At 41.8% G+C, this 13,736-nt stretch overlaps 3 protein-coding genes across 3 annotated transcripts; 2 read left to right on the forward strand and 1 right to left on the reverse strand.

Moving 5' to 3' along the window:
• The first annotated feature begins 700 nt into the window (after positions 1-700).
• Positions 701-3,513, forward strand: LOC115740651 (inositol oxygenase 2). Its single transcript, XM_030674184.2, has 11 exons — positions 701-873; positions 1,047-1,182; positions 1,305-1,386; positions 1,502-1,706; positions 2,143-2,202; positions 2,298-2,350; positions 2,452-2,574; positions 2,711-2,780; positions 2,876-2,954; positions 3,082-3,163; positions 3,293-3,513. The coding sequence occupies exons 1-11, from the start codon at positions 843-845 to the stop codon at positions 3,317-3,319; spliced, it is 948 nt and encodes a 315-aa protein (XP_030530044.2). The 5' UTR covers positions 701-842; the 3' UTR covers positions 3,320-3,513.
• A 3,278-nt stretch (positions 3,514-6,791) lies between these two features.
• Positions 6,792-10,576, forward strand: LOC115740639 (glutathione hydrolase 3). The gene is made up of 7 exons (XM_030674167.2): positions 6,792-6,974; positions 7,557-7,891; positions 8,219-8,737; positions 8,972-9,207; positions 9,307-9,571; positions 9,810-9,947; positions 10,049-10,576. The coding sequence occupies exons 1-7, from the start codon at positions 6,863-6,865 to the stop codon at positions 10,319-10,321; spliced, it is 1,878 nt and encodes a 625-aa protein (XP_030530027.1). The 5' UTR covers positions 6,792-6,862; the 3' UTR covers positions 10,322-10,576.
• Positions 10,577-10,614: 38 nt separating this feature from the next.
• On the reverse strand, positions 10,615-13,111 carry LOC115740640 (AP-4 complex subunit sigma). The gene is made up of 4 exons (XM_030674168.2): positions 12,868-13,111; positions 11,387-11,473; positions 11,102-11,170; positions 10,615-11,004 (listed from the first exon to the last, which is right to left on the reverse strand). Exons 1-4 carry the CDS (start codon positions 13,006-13,008, stop codon positions 10,870-10,872), a joined length of 432 nt encoding a protein of 143 aa, XP_030530028.1. The 5' UTR covers positions 13,009-13,111; the 3' UTR covers positions 10,615-10,869.
• Between the last annotated feature and the right edge of the window lie 625 nt (positions 13,112-13,736).

Below are 13,736 nucleotides of genomic sequence, written 5' to 3' on the forward strand. Positions count from 1 at the left end.
TGTACGATGACGAGTGACTTGTGTGGATCAGGCCAAATTACGGGTAGCGAGATCAAATTAATCGAACGGGATGGGATATTGCGCTTGAGATTTCCTCCGAACAATGATCATGTCCAAAAAAAAAAAAAAAAAAACACCTGCCTCCAATTTAGTCACGTGCTGGACATATATTGCTCTATTTTCTAAAAAAAAAAAGACAATAGCTAAATTTATGTATTTGTGGATTTTCTAGCCTGTTATTATTCTCAAACAAAGATTTTCCGCATTCGTTTTTTCAATCTAATCCAATTACAGTCAAATGTTATTCTATCCAAATCCAACCCAATTTTGCTTAATTCCTAATCACCAGAGATCAGCTTTAAGCTAATCAAGCAAGTTCCTCGATCGTCTAATCAACGTCGATTTGCCAAGTCCATCAAAATCCCAATTAGCAATCCGATTGGTGCGTGGATCACACGGCCCTCCAGAGCGAGTCGACCTTATCCTCAGATTCAAAACCACACGTTTAGGACTTTATCCGCACGAACGCGTCCATCGGATAGGGCCAGTTGGAAAAAACACAAGGATTATTTTTTGTTTCCCTCCTTTTTTTTTTTTCAGTTAAGGACTCCAAACATTCAAAATCTCAGGTGAGGACTCGTAAGCTTTCAAATGGCAAGACAGGACTCCTTCTTGTCTCCCTATAAAAACTCCCCCCGGAGCTCGCAGCATTGGAAAAAAAAAAGCAAAAGCTTTTCGATACTTGCCCTGTCCTGTTTCCGGTCTGGTTTCTTTCCGTGTTGTTACTCTGCCTCTGTTTTGAGAAGAAGAAGAAGAAGAAGAAGACGACGTCGAAGAAGAAGATGACTATCCTCATTGAGCAGATCGAGAATGGTACCCCCAACAAGTTCATCTTATTATTTGGGTTCTCTGTCGTTTCGTTTTGTAACGTGAGTGCGTAAAGTATCAGCTTTTTGATCGATCCTCGTGCATGCGAATGGCCAGTGGAGACGCCCCGGTTATCTCGACGAGACGTCTCATCTTCTGAGTGTGCGTGTGGTTTTCAGGTGCCCAAGCGGAGGAACAGAAGACTTTGGCCATCGTCGATGATCTGGTGCTTGATGGTGGATTCGCGGTGCCAAAAGAGGCGTCGAACGACGGGTTCGTGGCTCCCGAGATCAATGCGTTCGGTCAATCTTTCAGGTCCTCTGTTTTCTCTCTGACGCACTCTGGCCATCCTTCTGATAAATGCAAGATTTTTACACGCAACACGATGGTTTCTGATGGAATATACTTTTCCCCCTGTTTTGTTTCTGGGTTGACAGGGACTATGATGTAGAAAGCCAGAGGCAGAAGACGGTGGAGGAGTTTTACCGGCTGAACCACATCCACCAGACGTATGACTTTGTAAGAACGAGCTTATTCGTTTCTGTCAAATCCTCCATTAAAGTTGGCGTCTTTTTTTTTTTTCCCCTCCGCATCTCGTGCTCAAGCTTTTACTGAAAATGCTACGGACGTTCAGGTGAAGAAGATGAGGGAGGAATATGGCAAATTGGACAAGACAGAGATGAGCATATGGGAATGCTGCGAGCTGCTGAACGATGTGATAGACGACAGCGATCCTGATCTGGACGAGCCTCAGATCGAGCACTTGCTCCAAACCGCTGAAGCCATCAGGAAAGATTATCCTGACGAGGATTGGTTGCATTTGACCGGCCTTATCCACGGTATATGCCCCCTACTCATATGCCTCGAGATCCTATTTTACTGGTTCAAGCAAGCTGGGAATTGACTATAAACAGGGGATTCTGAGGACCCATTTAGAAATTCCTACAAGGGGACTCTTTATTCCATAGATTTGATCCTAAAATGACAAAGTCCGCCCGCCTCATGCGACGCCTGACCTCTTTGGAATTTCAATTGCATCTAAAATGAGCTCCAACATGAAATTCACACAATTCTGGAAAGATATCGGAATCGACCGGCTCAATCGATTTAATCAATTCGGGGTGACTCGATCTCCGATATGGTTCGAAAAACACCTCCGGGCGTCCCTTATTTTGCTTTTTGTTTTGCATAGTAAGGTGCCAAAAGAAGATAGATTTCTTTTTCCAGACAAGATTTTTTTTTTCCTGAAAAGATACTGATTGGTTGGACTTTCAGATCTTGGAAAGGTGCTGCTCCATCCCAGCTTTGGTGGGCTTCCCCAATGGGCTGTTGTTGGTGAGTTTTTTTTTTTACCTTTTTACCTTTGGCCACAGCTCATTTTTTCACTCAATTTAAAATTTTAAACCTAATTACTTTTGACTTCACGACAGGTGACACACACCCTCTTGGATGCGCCTTTGACGAATCGATTGTCCACCACAAGGTCTCTTTGCAATCCTCAAAAGTTCCTACTCAATTTGTAGTTTGTACATTCAATTTTAGACAAAAAAACTCTTAACCTTAATCTCCGCTAACTTGTCGCAGTACTTCGAGGGCAACCCGGACGACCGCAATCCTGCCTACAACACCAAATGTGGAATATACAGCCAAGGGTGCGGGCTGGACAATGTGATGATAACTTGGGGCCACGATGACTACATGTACTTGGTAATAATTCGCTCCCGTCACCTTTTTACCCTTCTAATTTTCCAAAATATACATGACATGATCATTCAATTATGATAATGTGGTTAAATTGATTGGAAAAATTTTGCCAAAAAATTTAAAAAAAAAAATTTTGCAGGTTGCCAAAGAAAACAAAACCACTCTTCCTCCAGCGGCGCTGTTCATTATCCGTTACCACTCTTTTTATCGTACGTAATTTGAGTTTGCGATTTCGCCAATGATCGTTTTCTTTTTTTTCATAACTCAATTGATGATGAGCTTTGTGCTTTCATCTCGTTTGCAGCATTGCATAGGTGCGGGGCGTACACGCACCTTATGAACGAGCAGGACAGGGAGAACATGAAGTGGCTTAAGATATTCAAGTAATGATAAAATTCTCGAATAATCATCATTTTTTTTGTGTGTGTGCATTTCCGTTCAGCACTTATTGATTAGTAGGGTAATTAAGTGGACTAATTACTAATTTGTGCTCTGCTTAATCTCCTGCAGCAAGTATGATCTTTACAGCAAGAGCAAGGTCCGGGTCAACGTTGAGGAAGTCAAGCCATACTACATGTCCCTCATTGAGAAAGTGAGTTTCCCTAAATAAAATTAGCATGTAATACATGTTTATTGAAAAAAAAAATTGTATAAAAAAATATGAATTTTTCCAACTTGTTCGTGGCTTTAACATAATTTTTTTTTTTTTTAAATTTTGCAGTATTTCCCGGCGAAGCTAAGATGGTAATGATCTTAGGAGAGGTGAAAGGAGTTAATTGGCTGAGAAGGCAGTGCATTGCTGCTTTAGCTTCTTCAATTACTCTCTTATGTTTGACTAGTTCATGTGAGGAGACAGAGAAAAATAAGAAAAAAGGATGGATGGATATGCGATGGTTCTTCGATTGTTCTTCCGTCCAACGTGCAATTAATTTTGTTTTGATTTCAATGTATGTGTCGATTGGCGGCGTTTAGCGATTCCGAAAATGATCTCTAGCTGTAATTTGAACCTGCATATCGAGCTATTTCGTTGAGTCGGCTAGATAAATGCCGCCGCCGATTCTGTAAATTCTCAAATGGGGTAATATATTTTTGAAAGTAATTAATGGAATAATAAAATCGATTGACACGTCTGAACATTGCCATCACATATTCGATGTTACGCGCCTTTCTTATATCCATATGCAGTACGAAATGTTACACATATTTAATGTGGTAACATTTGTGAGTAACATACACGTTTTATTTAGTGGTTCAATAAAGCTTTAGTCTCATGCTACTGAGCTTATGAAAGAATATTAATGAAATATACTCGTTTCTTTTCAAATAACTATGCGAAATTTCGCAGGATCGCAACCAACTGCTTTAGAAATTTAGGTTAGTTCACCTTATTCGATGAAAGTATGATTTAATGCTAAAATGTTTAACTTTTTCTTGTAAGCACGGGCTGGTTGGAATTATATAAAAAGGGAAGACATACAGGGGCTTGAAAATATTTGGATTAAGGACTTCTTTGCTCTTAGGACATGCGAAATTTTGTGGGAAGTCAACTTTAAAGGTAAAGTTTAGGAATCATTTTACATGGTTGGGACGTGCTTATCTTCGTAATTATCCGGTGATTTCTCTTCAGGCAGCACGGATTTGTAACAGAGGTTATTATAAGATTACAAGTTCATTTTTCTTGTCTTGAGAATAATACAAAATCTCGAAGGAGCCCACAAAATGAGCAGAATAATAGCAAACCAGCTCAGCTAAAGGGAGTTGTTGGAGTTGTGGTTGGTTGTGCTTATGCATCACGTGCTCACTTGTTTTTTTTTTTTTTTTCCATTTTCTTCTCACACGTGATCTGTGCCCACGTGATCGGCGCATGACTTAGCCTGAGAGTGGGTCCCGCCAAGAGCATGCACATACGACTTGATAAGGTTGATAGATTCTCGATCCGAAAACCTGGCACTTATCATGTCTGAACCAATTTCTAATTTTTGAAACCTAGAATCTATCTTATTTGCTTTGCGATCAACTCTGTTGTTTTTTCAATCCGATTTCAGGGTTTACCCGGAACCGGTTTCTTATTTTTCCACTTTAATATTTTTTTTTAAAACCGAAACATATAGCAATTACATCAAATTAGTATTAGCAACAAAAAGGCCTAAAGTAAAATATGGATACACAACATGCAAAAACATAAAGCAATAGGGAAGTTAAGAACAGGTTGTGACCGTTGGTTTCCGAGTGGGTGGGTTTGGTTGCCGGAACCCGGAACTTAACCGCGCAAGAACGGTTCCGAATTTTTTGAACCGGAAACCGTACATGTCTCCATGGCCGGTTCAATCCGATTCCCGGATAGAATCAAACCGGCTGCACGGCCATAATCAGAATCCTCAGACTTATGCATTTGGACTAATCTGCCTTCGGAAGAATCTTGGACTAATTTAGCCTTTTATTCTCTCCAAAGCATCGTCTGACAATTCCTTTCCGTAATTTGACGATATTGTCGACCGAAGAAGTTGGAATTGGACACATCCTCCATACTTTTCTTTCTTCCAAGAAATCAGCGGCAGTTGCGATGCGTCATGGACGACCAATTTCGCAAAGAAACCCGCAAATTCAAGAAATTCAGATTTTTCGAATATCCGTGAGCTCCGTCGGAATTTAAAATTGAAACATAAAATTCCGTGGCTCTAATGTTCACCGACCGACAAAAACGACGTCGATAGAATAACTCGTTCTCCTCGAAAAAGTTTTCTCGGGAGTGGCTTTTTTTTTATATACTTATTTATCTTGTGGCTATCAAGAAGTAGCTTCGATCGCCTTAACGAAATAGTGCATTCCTAGTATTGTATGGATTACCTTAATCGACTCTTAATTAAGGTATAATTAGTACATCGATGTCCTTAAGATTTTAAAATTGCACGGTCAACCCATGTAATTATCATCCAACAGCGTGCTTCTCTTTATATATTCGTTGTTGTGACTTAATACGTATTATAGAAAAACAACTATAAGTTATTTCAACAATTGAACCATGGGAAGCGGAAATAAAAACAATTCGTGCCTCGTCACAACTTCATGTTCATATGTCCTCATGTTTTTTGAAGGTAACGTATCCCACTCGACAAAATCGATGATTTCGTGTCGAGTTGTCACTCTTCCAACTCACGACTTATTCCCATTTTCAAGGATTTCACTGTAAATTTCTACCCAAAATGAATCATGTTGAACCCTTTAAAAATACCTCCAAAACAGACCCGGTGAGAGAGAAAATGACACAAATGAAATGTTAAAATTATTTTACCGGGGAGTAGGATGGCCCTCCCTTTCGGAAAATGTGCCGTGGAATGATTGTTCCATGCGAACGGGCATTTTGTGGGATTTTGTAAGGTCAATGCCGACTATTTTATGAGTTTAGAGTAGTTGATTGTAGTCCCGCATAAAAATTCCACACGGTATCGATATAGATATCCCGAGTTCCAATCTTTTCGAGTCCTTATATCGCCTCAAATATTACAAGGTTTTAGTGATGTATGTTTGATACGGGGAAGATTTATTTTGCTTACGAAATTCAAATTGCCAGGAGTATGCATTTTCTGTTCGTGCGTGCAAAATCGAGTCAGCGAAAAATTATCCATACAAATAGCATAATTTCACCGGCTATGAAAATGTCCCGTGAGTTTTACCAATAGCGCCCTTGTAAATCGATGAAGTAAGAGGATTAAACTCTCGCCGTGCTGGCTTTCCTCGTGATGTGCCTGATTTATGCTATGAAATTAGGATGCTATCACAAAAATGATGTGATTATTCATGTCATGGAATGGAGGGTTTGCTTCGGATTTGGGAATAAGTGAAAAAAATGGCTGCGCCGATAAAATAATCTTCCAACTTGGCGGGAGGCCTTTTTCATCCGACGAATGATAATGCTTCTGAGAATTGGACTTTGTAATAAGAGGAAGGAAGCTGACGGCTATGGTCACCAAAATGTCATCAATAATGAAAGTGATGATGCGGACAGACATGGCCAACCAGGGCTTTGCTTCCGACGATTCCGAAGGTGACGGGGAAATTCCAGTTTTCTCCTCCTTGATTCCCTCTGCGTCTGTCGCTCCTCCCCGCCTGGATGAACCACATCCAATGAATTTGTCCTCTATATAAGCTCTCCTACATCGACCTCAACCACCCCCCTCGCCAGTCATTTTACTGATAATTTTACGTATCTACCAGTCTTCACCCTCTCTCTCTCTCTCTCTCTCTCTCTGTGCAGAAGCCAAGAGTGGGGGCGCTTGTGGGGCTAGGAGGCATGGATGCTCCGCTTTTGGGCGCTAATGATTTGATCAATCACGAGAAGAAGCGGGGGAGGGGGAGTTGGACCAAAGCTCTGTGCTTTTTCCTTGCTTTCATCGCAGTCACGGGTGAGTTCGGTTCTTCTTTCTTATTTCCCTTCTGGGTTGGCATTAGGAGTTCTGGGTTTTTGTTCTTCTTTCTCGGGGTCCGGCTCTTGAAGAATGATTCTGTTGGTGAGATCTCAGCTTTCTGGGTATGCAAAATGAAACCCTTTTTAAGCTGAATCTTATCCGAGTATGCTTTGACTTTGGGGAGAGTAAGGATTTCTCAATTCAACTTTTTTGCTTCCGCATTGACGGTTCGCCTGATTCAGCAAGAAGATTGCTAACCGAAGTGTTGACCACTGATTCAGCCTATGTTATTCGATCTGGGACCACATAGCTGAAAAATTTGTCCTGTTTGGGGCAGAAAGAGAATGAAGGAAAGAGATTTTTATGGTGCTCGCTTAATGTCAGAACTGGGAATTCACATCGCTTAGATCCGAGTAGATACATGCCATGTGAAATTGAAGTGCCATGGCCATGATGCATCTGCTAATCCTCCCTTAGGATGGCCCTTTAAGCTGCACCAAAAGCATTTTTATCACCGATCATACTTGGGGCTTGAGGCGTTGTTGTCCTAATTTGGGTGTTCATCTTTTGCAATTTCAGTTCTCGGGCTTATAGTATCGGGGGATATAAATGCGTGGGCTCTGAAAGCATGGAGCAACTATGGTGGGATTATTCTGAACGATGCGATAGTTGTCCAGTCGGAGAAAGGCGTTGTTGCAGCTGATGATGGCCGTTGCTCTGAGATTGGGGCGTCGATGCTTAGGAAAAAAGGGCACGCAGTCGATGCTGCTGTCGCGACCGCTTTGTGTGTTGGTGTCGTCAATCCGATGGCTAGTGGGATTGGAGGCGGCGCCTTCATGATTGTCCAGTCTTCGTCGACATCAAAAACCGAAGCCTACGACATGAGGGAAACAGCTCCTTTGGCTGCTTCACAGGTTTATCCTCTCTCTGCCACTCAAGTGCATACACAAACCTGTTCAGCTGATAAAAGGCTCAAGTTTATTGCAGATCATCTGTTCTATGGTCTAGTGGAGCTAACTATTGTCATGACTTAGTAATTACTCTAGTAGCCATCTGTCAAGCTTTGGAATTGATTCATTAGATGCTATTCCCTGAATTTTTCTCTAGTATTTGACTTCTGATCAAATCAATTATCTCGGAGGTACAGACGAAACAATTTCCATTGGAATCTCTTTCATGTCCGACGTTCTGCTTCATCCCTTCCAGCTGTTAAGACTCTAAACTTTTAGTGCTGTTAACAGGACATGTACGAGAACAGTCCCTCAGCTAAGTACCATGGCGCTTTGTCTATGGGAGTGCCTGGTGAAATAGCCGGCCTTCATCAGGCTTGGTCGAAGCACGGCCGTCTGGCATGGAGGACCTTGTTCCAACCGTCCATAAAACTGGCAAAGGAAGGGTTTGTGGTCGCTCCATACCTTGCGCACAACATAGAAAGTTCCGCGAAGATGATCTTGAATGATCCTGGCTTAAGACGAGTGTTTGCACCTGGCGGGAAGCTGTTACGCGCCGGCGATACCTGTTATAATGTGGAATTGGGCCAGAGCTTAGAGGCCATAGCAGAACAAGGGCCGCAGGCATTTTACAATGGGAGCATCGGTGAGAAGCTGGTCAAGGACGTGAGGGAGGCCGGAGGGATTTTGACGATGGAGGACCTAAGGAACTATAAAGTCGAAGTAACAGATGCAATGTCTGCCGAAGTCATGGGCTATACTATATTCGGAATGCAGCCTCCTTCGAGCGGAACGTTAGGACTATCTTTGGTGAGTAATTTCTTTCAGATATTCCATTTGTCGCAACACCAACATATGAAATAGGGATAATCTACTACTGCTACGGGGAAATCTTCCAATTCTGGTAGCCTATTGCCTGGGAAAGTGTTATGATCAAAGGTTGATGAGCGGAAGTTGAATTTGTCTATGAGAGTGAAAAATATAGTTGTTCTTTAGAGCATAGACACACTTGGAGTGCCTGATTCTGTGTAATGTCATGAGCAGGTCATGCACATCCTCAACAGCTATGGAACTTCCAATGCTGCAGAGGGAAATCTCGGGATGCACCGCCTGATAGAGGCGATGAAGCACATGTTTGCTGTCCGGATGAACTTGGGTGACCCGAATTTTGTGAGCATCGGCGAGTACGTGTCCGAGATGCTCTCCCCATCCTTCGCCGAGCAACTGAGGCAAAAGATATTCGACAATACTACTTTCCCTTCGGAGTATTACTTGTACAAGTATGGAGATCCTCATTCGTCCTTGTCAAACGCCAAAACAGACCTCCGCTTTGTGGTGAACTGATTGTAATTTAACCTGTTTTAACCCTCTGCTGGCAGGTGGAGTCAGCTTAGAGATCATGGTACCAGCCATTTCGGTATTGTAGATGCAGATCGGAACGCCGTATCGGTGACTACAACCGTTAATTATCCATTTGGAGGTGGGGTTCTCTCGCCTACTACAGGGATCGTGCTCAACAATGAGATGGGCGACTTCTCGACACCCACGGAGATTTCCCCTGACCTCCTACCACCTGCTCCAGCAAATTTCATCAAACCAAACAAGAGACCTTTGTCTTCCATGACCCCACTCATCATCACCAAGGTATGTAGGCACAGTTCTTTGGTTTTGGTTTGACATGAAGACAATCTGCACTGTCTTGGACAGAACAGCTCTGTCTCATGTTCGTCGAATTTGATCTGACCAAGTAAAAGTACAATGGACACCAAATCAAGCGTTCTTTAGATTCCCGGGCACCATCTATTGAATTTCCCAGGAAACCTAAACTTTGTCTCTTCTAAACTCGAATTTTGGTTTTCTAATCGAAATCTGCTGAATGCAGGATAACCAGTTGGCAGGGGTCATAGGAGGGAGTGGAGGAATGAACATAATTCCAGCAGTGACCCAAGTTTTTCTAAATCACTTTGTCCTGGGAATGGAACCATTGGATGCTGTTCAGTATCCAAGGGTCTACCACAGGGTACATTTCAACCATATACATTCAAGAACTTTCAACTGAATTCCTACTAGAAGCCGTTACGTTCTGGTCATTTTCGACTCAGTCCTTTTCCTATTTCGCAGCTAATACCGAATGTGGTACTGTATGAAAACTGGACCTGCATCGATGGTGATCACATTGAGCTTGCGGACGACCGAAAGCTTTTCCTGAAGGGGAGAGGTCATAAGTTGGAAGCCAGAGCGGGAGGAGCAATTGTCCAGCTTGTCGTTCAAAGTCTACAAAACACGCTCGATTCGGGTCACAGAAGTCGCAAGGACTTGAATTCTGGAGTTGTCCGTGGAACTCTTACTGCTGTAAGTGATCCAAGAAAAGATGGGAGGCCTGCTGCCGTTTAATCTCTATTTTTTTGTAACTAATCGGGGACGAATAACAGCGGATTAAAACGATCTTCCAGCATGAATTCATGGAAGCTGCAAGTGATGCTGCTCGTGTTGTTGAGTGTAAGCATCTGGATCTTGTATGTATGTACGATACCATTTCCTAGGTAGGTCCAGTCTAGGCTGAGAAATTTGTTCCGGATGAATTGATACATAAAGTGCTTTAAGATAGACGGTGAATGGTATTGAGATGGCCAGCCAGTGCCTTAATGATGTTTCCTCTTGAATCCTTTACTGGGTGAGATGACCAATTGAATGCATATCAGACATTTATCAGAAATATACATTACAACTCCAGTAATATTGGCAAAAAAGACTGCACCGCCCCATAATCAGTTTCCCCGAAAATCCACAATTTATCCTCCAAATTCTACAATCAAGCACGGATTGCGAATTATAACGAGCGAGATTGTGTAATGTATATTCACCAAAAAATTCTCTCTTCTCTAATATGTAACCTTGATGCGCCGTCAAGAGAAAATCAGGACACTCAACAGGGTATGGTTTCATGATGATTTCTCCATCAGCTGTATTGGTGCCAATATGTTTGCTTTGCTGGTCTCCACAATGCATCCGTTCATGACCATTTCCTCCAGCATGAAATGCGCCTTCTCCAAGTGGAACATGATGTCCAGTTCACACTGCATTTAATCAGAAGGAGAAAGAAACACATATTTAACTGCTCCGAAGACATTTTTGAAGGAACTGAAGGGGAGAGGCTATTGCTTTGTGACTCACCACATTGCCGAAATGACGATCCATTGTTTCAACTAGTAAATGTATGAACTCCAAGATCGCAAGCTCATTCTGGGACACATTCATATAGAGCTATCACTACTACAGCAGGAAAAGTTTAAGGCAGCCATGTAGGTTTGAAGTTTGAAATCAAAACTCACGAGTATTTATCCCAAAAAGGGACTAAATGAAAATGACTATACAAAGCTAAAGTTAATAAATGATAGCACGAGCTCTATCAAACCCATATAAACACTTGGCAAACTATGCAAGAAGGTGGTGCCTTACCTCATCATTGTCAACTCCAACCAAGAAGAAAAGTGATGCATAGCGCCTATAGACAATCTTGTAATTGCGATGCTCAACAAATGAACACTGTTGACAAGGAAAAAATCAACGGACATGCAAAATCGATATCCATGTGAAAACCAAGATATACAGTCACAAGATAGTGAGCAAATAATACTTCCACAACCATTGTCTTAAAAGAAATTACAAGATCCTCCAGCAGGACAGCAGGAAGGAGTCAAATAAAAACATGATAAGGCAACATTATAAACTACTAGTACTAAACATTGAAGAGCAAAATATTCACTTTGATGAAGATTGAAGTACTTAATAACGGAAAGTCGAAATGTATTTGTGATCATCTGAAATCTAACTGACCACAAAGCTTCTACCACGATCACCCCCGCCACACCATTATCGCCTCCACTACCACCACAATCCAACTCCACTGCCGTCATTGCCAATCTCCACGGCCACTCCATCACCTTGCCAGCAGCAACACCACCTCCAACACCTGCGCCATCACAAGTTTCGCCTCCCCCATTTATCAATCTCTTGGATCATCATTGCCACGATCATTACCTTAACCACCGCCACCGGGAGAAGAGCACCACCTCAACCACAGCGTCCACCACCTCCAAAACTACACACTCCACCATAACATTTCCTACTCAATGACTTATTTGCATCATGCTTACTATTGGACATTTAGTTGATTTTCTTACATCTACTACAAACTTATCAAACACAGTTTAATTGCATTAAAGGGCTAAAGCATTCGACTTTTAGAGATTTATGAATGCCTTATTTAAGAATGGACTAGAGCAACAAAATGCGCAACAAGGAACCGACAGGAAAGCAATGTCCTTGACGAGGTCATCAAACGAGAGCCAACAGGAAAAGCTCCCCTTCATTGCCCATCTTCACAAATGTAGTAATGTCTCCTATGAAGCCAGCTAGTTTGCAAGATTTTCTCAAAATCATAGCAGTTGCCTATCAAAACTGTTGATTCTAGGCCCAACCTCCAGGCTCTATTGGTCTAAATAGTTACGCAAGGTTAAGTTATGGGGGATGGATATTCCATCTAAAAGCTCGGCTTCCTCTATAGAACCATGCCAATAAGAACCACATACAATAATCAAGCTAAGATCATGCTTCTAACACCAACAATTCGCGAGAATCCAATTTCGCGAGAACGAAGCGCTAATGTTTCCTTGTCATAAATCCACAGTTCTCGCGTCAACCCATAATCCACTCGAAACAGGCCCCAGCACCCAAACAAAAAATCACCCAATAACTCAAACGAGGAACTGCGACGCTCGAAGGCTACACAAAATCAAACCGCGCATGACTTGATTCCAGCCGAGGTGAACAAGAATTAGAACCCAGATGCTTGCAATCAGGAGATCGGATCCATCGATGCGGGCGAAGGACAAGAAAAAGCAGAGATTGGGAAGAGAATCGAAGGGGGAGGGCGAAACCTGTTGCTCGGTGCGGGCGAGGCATTTGCGAACGATCTCGCCTTCAAGAGCTCGCCTTTCTTCGAGGGTGAGGTATTCGTAGTACTGGGCGAGACGGGTCTGGCCTTGCTTGTTCACCATCAGTATGAATCTGATCCCCATGGTTCTCCACCTTCACCTTCACCTTCACCTTCACCTTCCCAGAGAGAGAGAGAGAGAGAGAGAGAGAGAGTTGCTTCTTCGGTGAAGCTCAATTTGCAGCTGAGTAATGCTTCAGCTAAGAAGCGGGCCTTGTTTGCTTGGCCTAATTTTCTCAAAACAACATCAATTTTAACCGTCTCCATTCGACCCAAAAAAAAAAAAAATATATATATATATATATATATATAATAAAAAATCGATTTTTCACTGGATAGAGAAAATTAAAAAAAAAAAAAGCCTCAAGTGTTCTTATTTTCTCAAATAAGGCTCAAAGTGAATTTTGTTTTAAATAAGAGCCTAAAGTGTCCTGATTGTGTCAAAAAATGGCTTGAAGTGGTTATAGTTGTTTCAAATAAGGGCTTGGTCTTACTGGCCAACTAAATTTTCCGACCGGTAGAGGTTATTTTCATAAAAATATAAATTTAATATAATTTTTTCATTAAATTAAATTAAAAAACAAGAACAAAAATTAAAAAACAAAAACAAAAACATAGGCAGTGGTGGGGCGGCGGCCACGGGCGGGAGGTCAAAAACCTCCCGCCTATGTTCTTCCTTTTTAAAAAAAAAAATTGTTGTTTTTCAAAATTTATTAAAAAGCAAAAAAAGGAAAAAATAAAATAAAATAGTAAATGATCAAGATGTCCCTAGCTAAAATGACTCAAACCCTTTTTTGAGACTAATATAGTCAC

The sequence above is a fragment of the Rhodamnia argentea genome, chromosome 4, assembly GCF_020921035.1.
Source record: "Rhodamnia argentea isolate NSW1041297 chromosome 4, ASM2092103v1, whole genome shotgun sequence".
Lineage (NCBI taxonomy): Eukaryota > Viridiplantae > Streptophyta > Magnoliopsida > Myrtales > Myrtaceae > Rhodamnia > Rhodamnia argentea.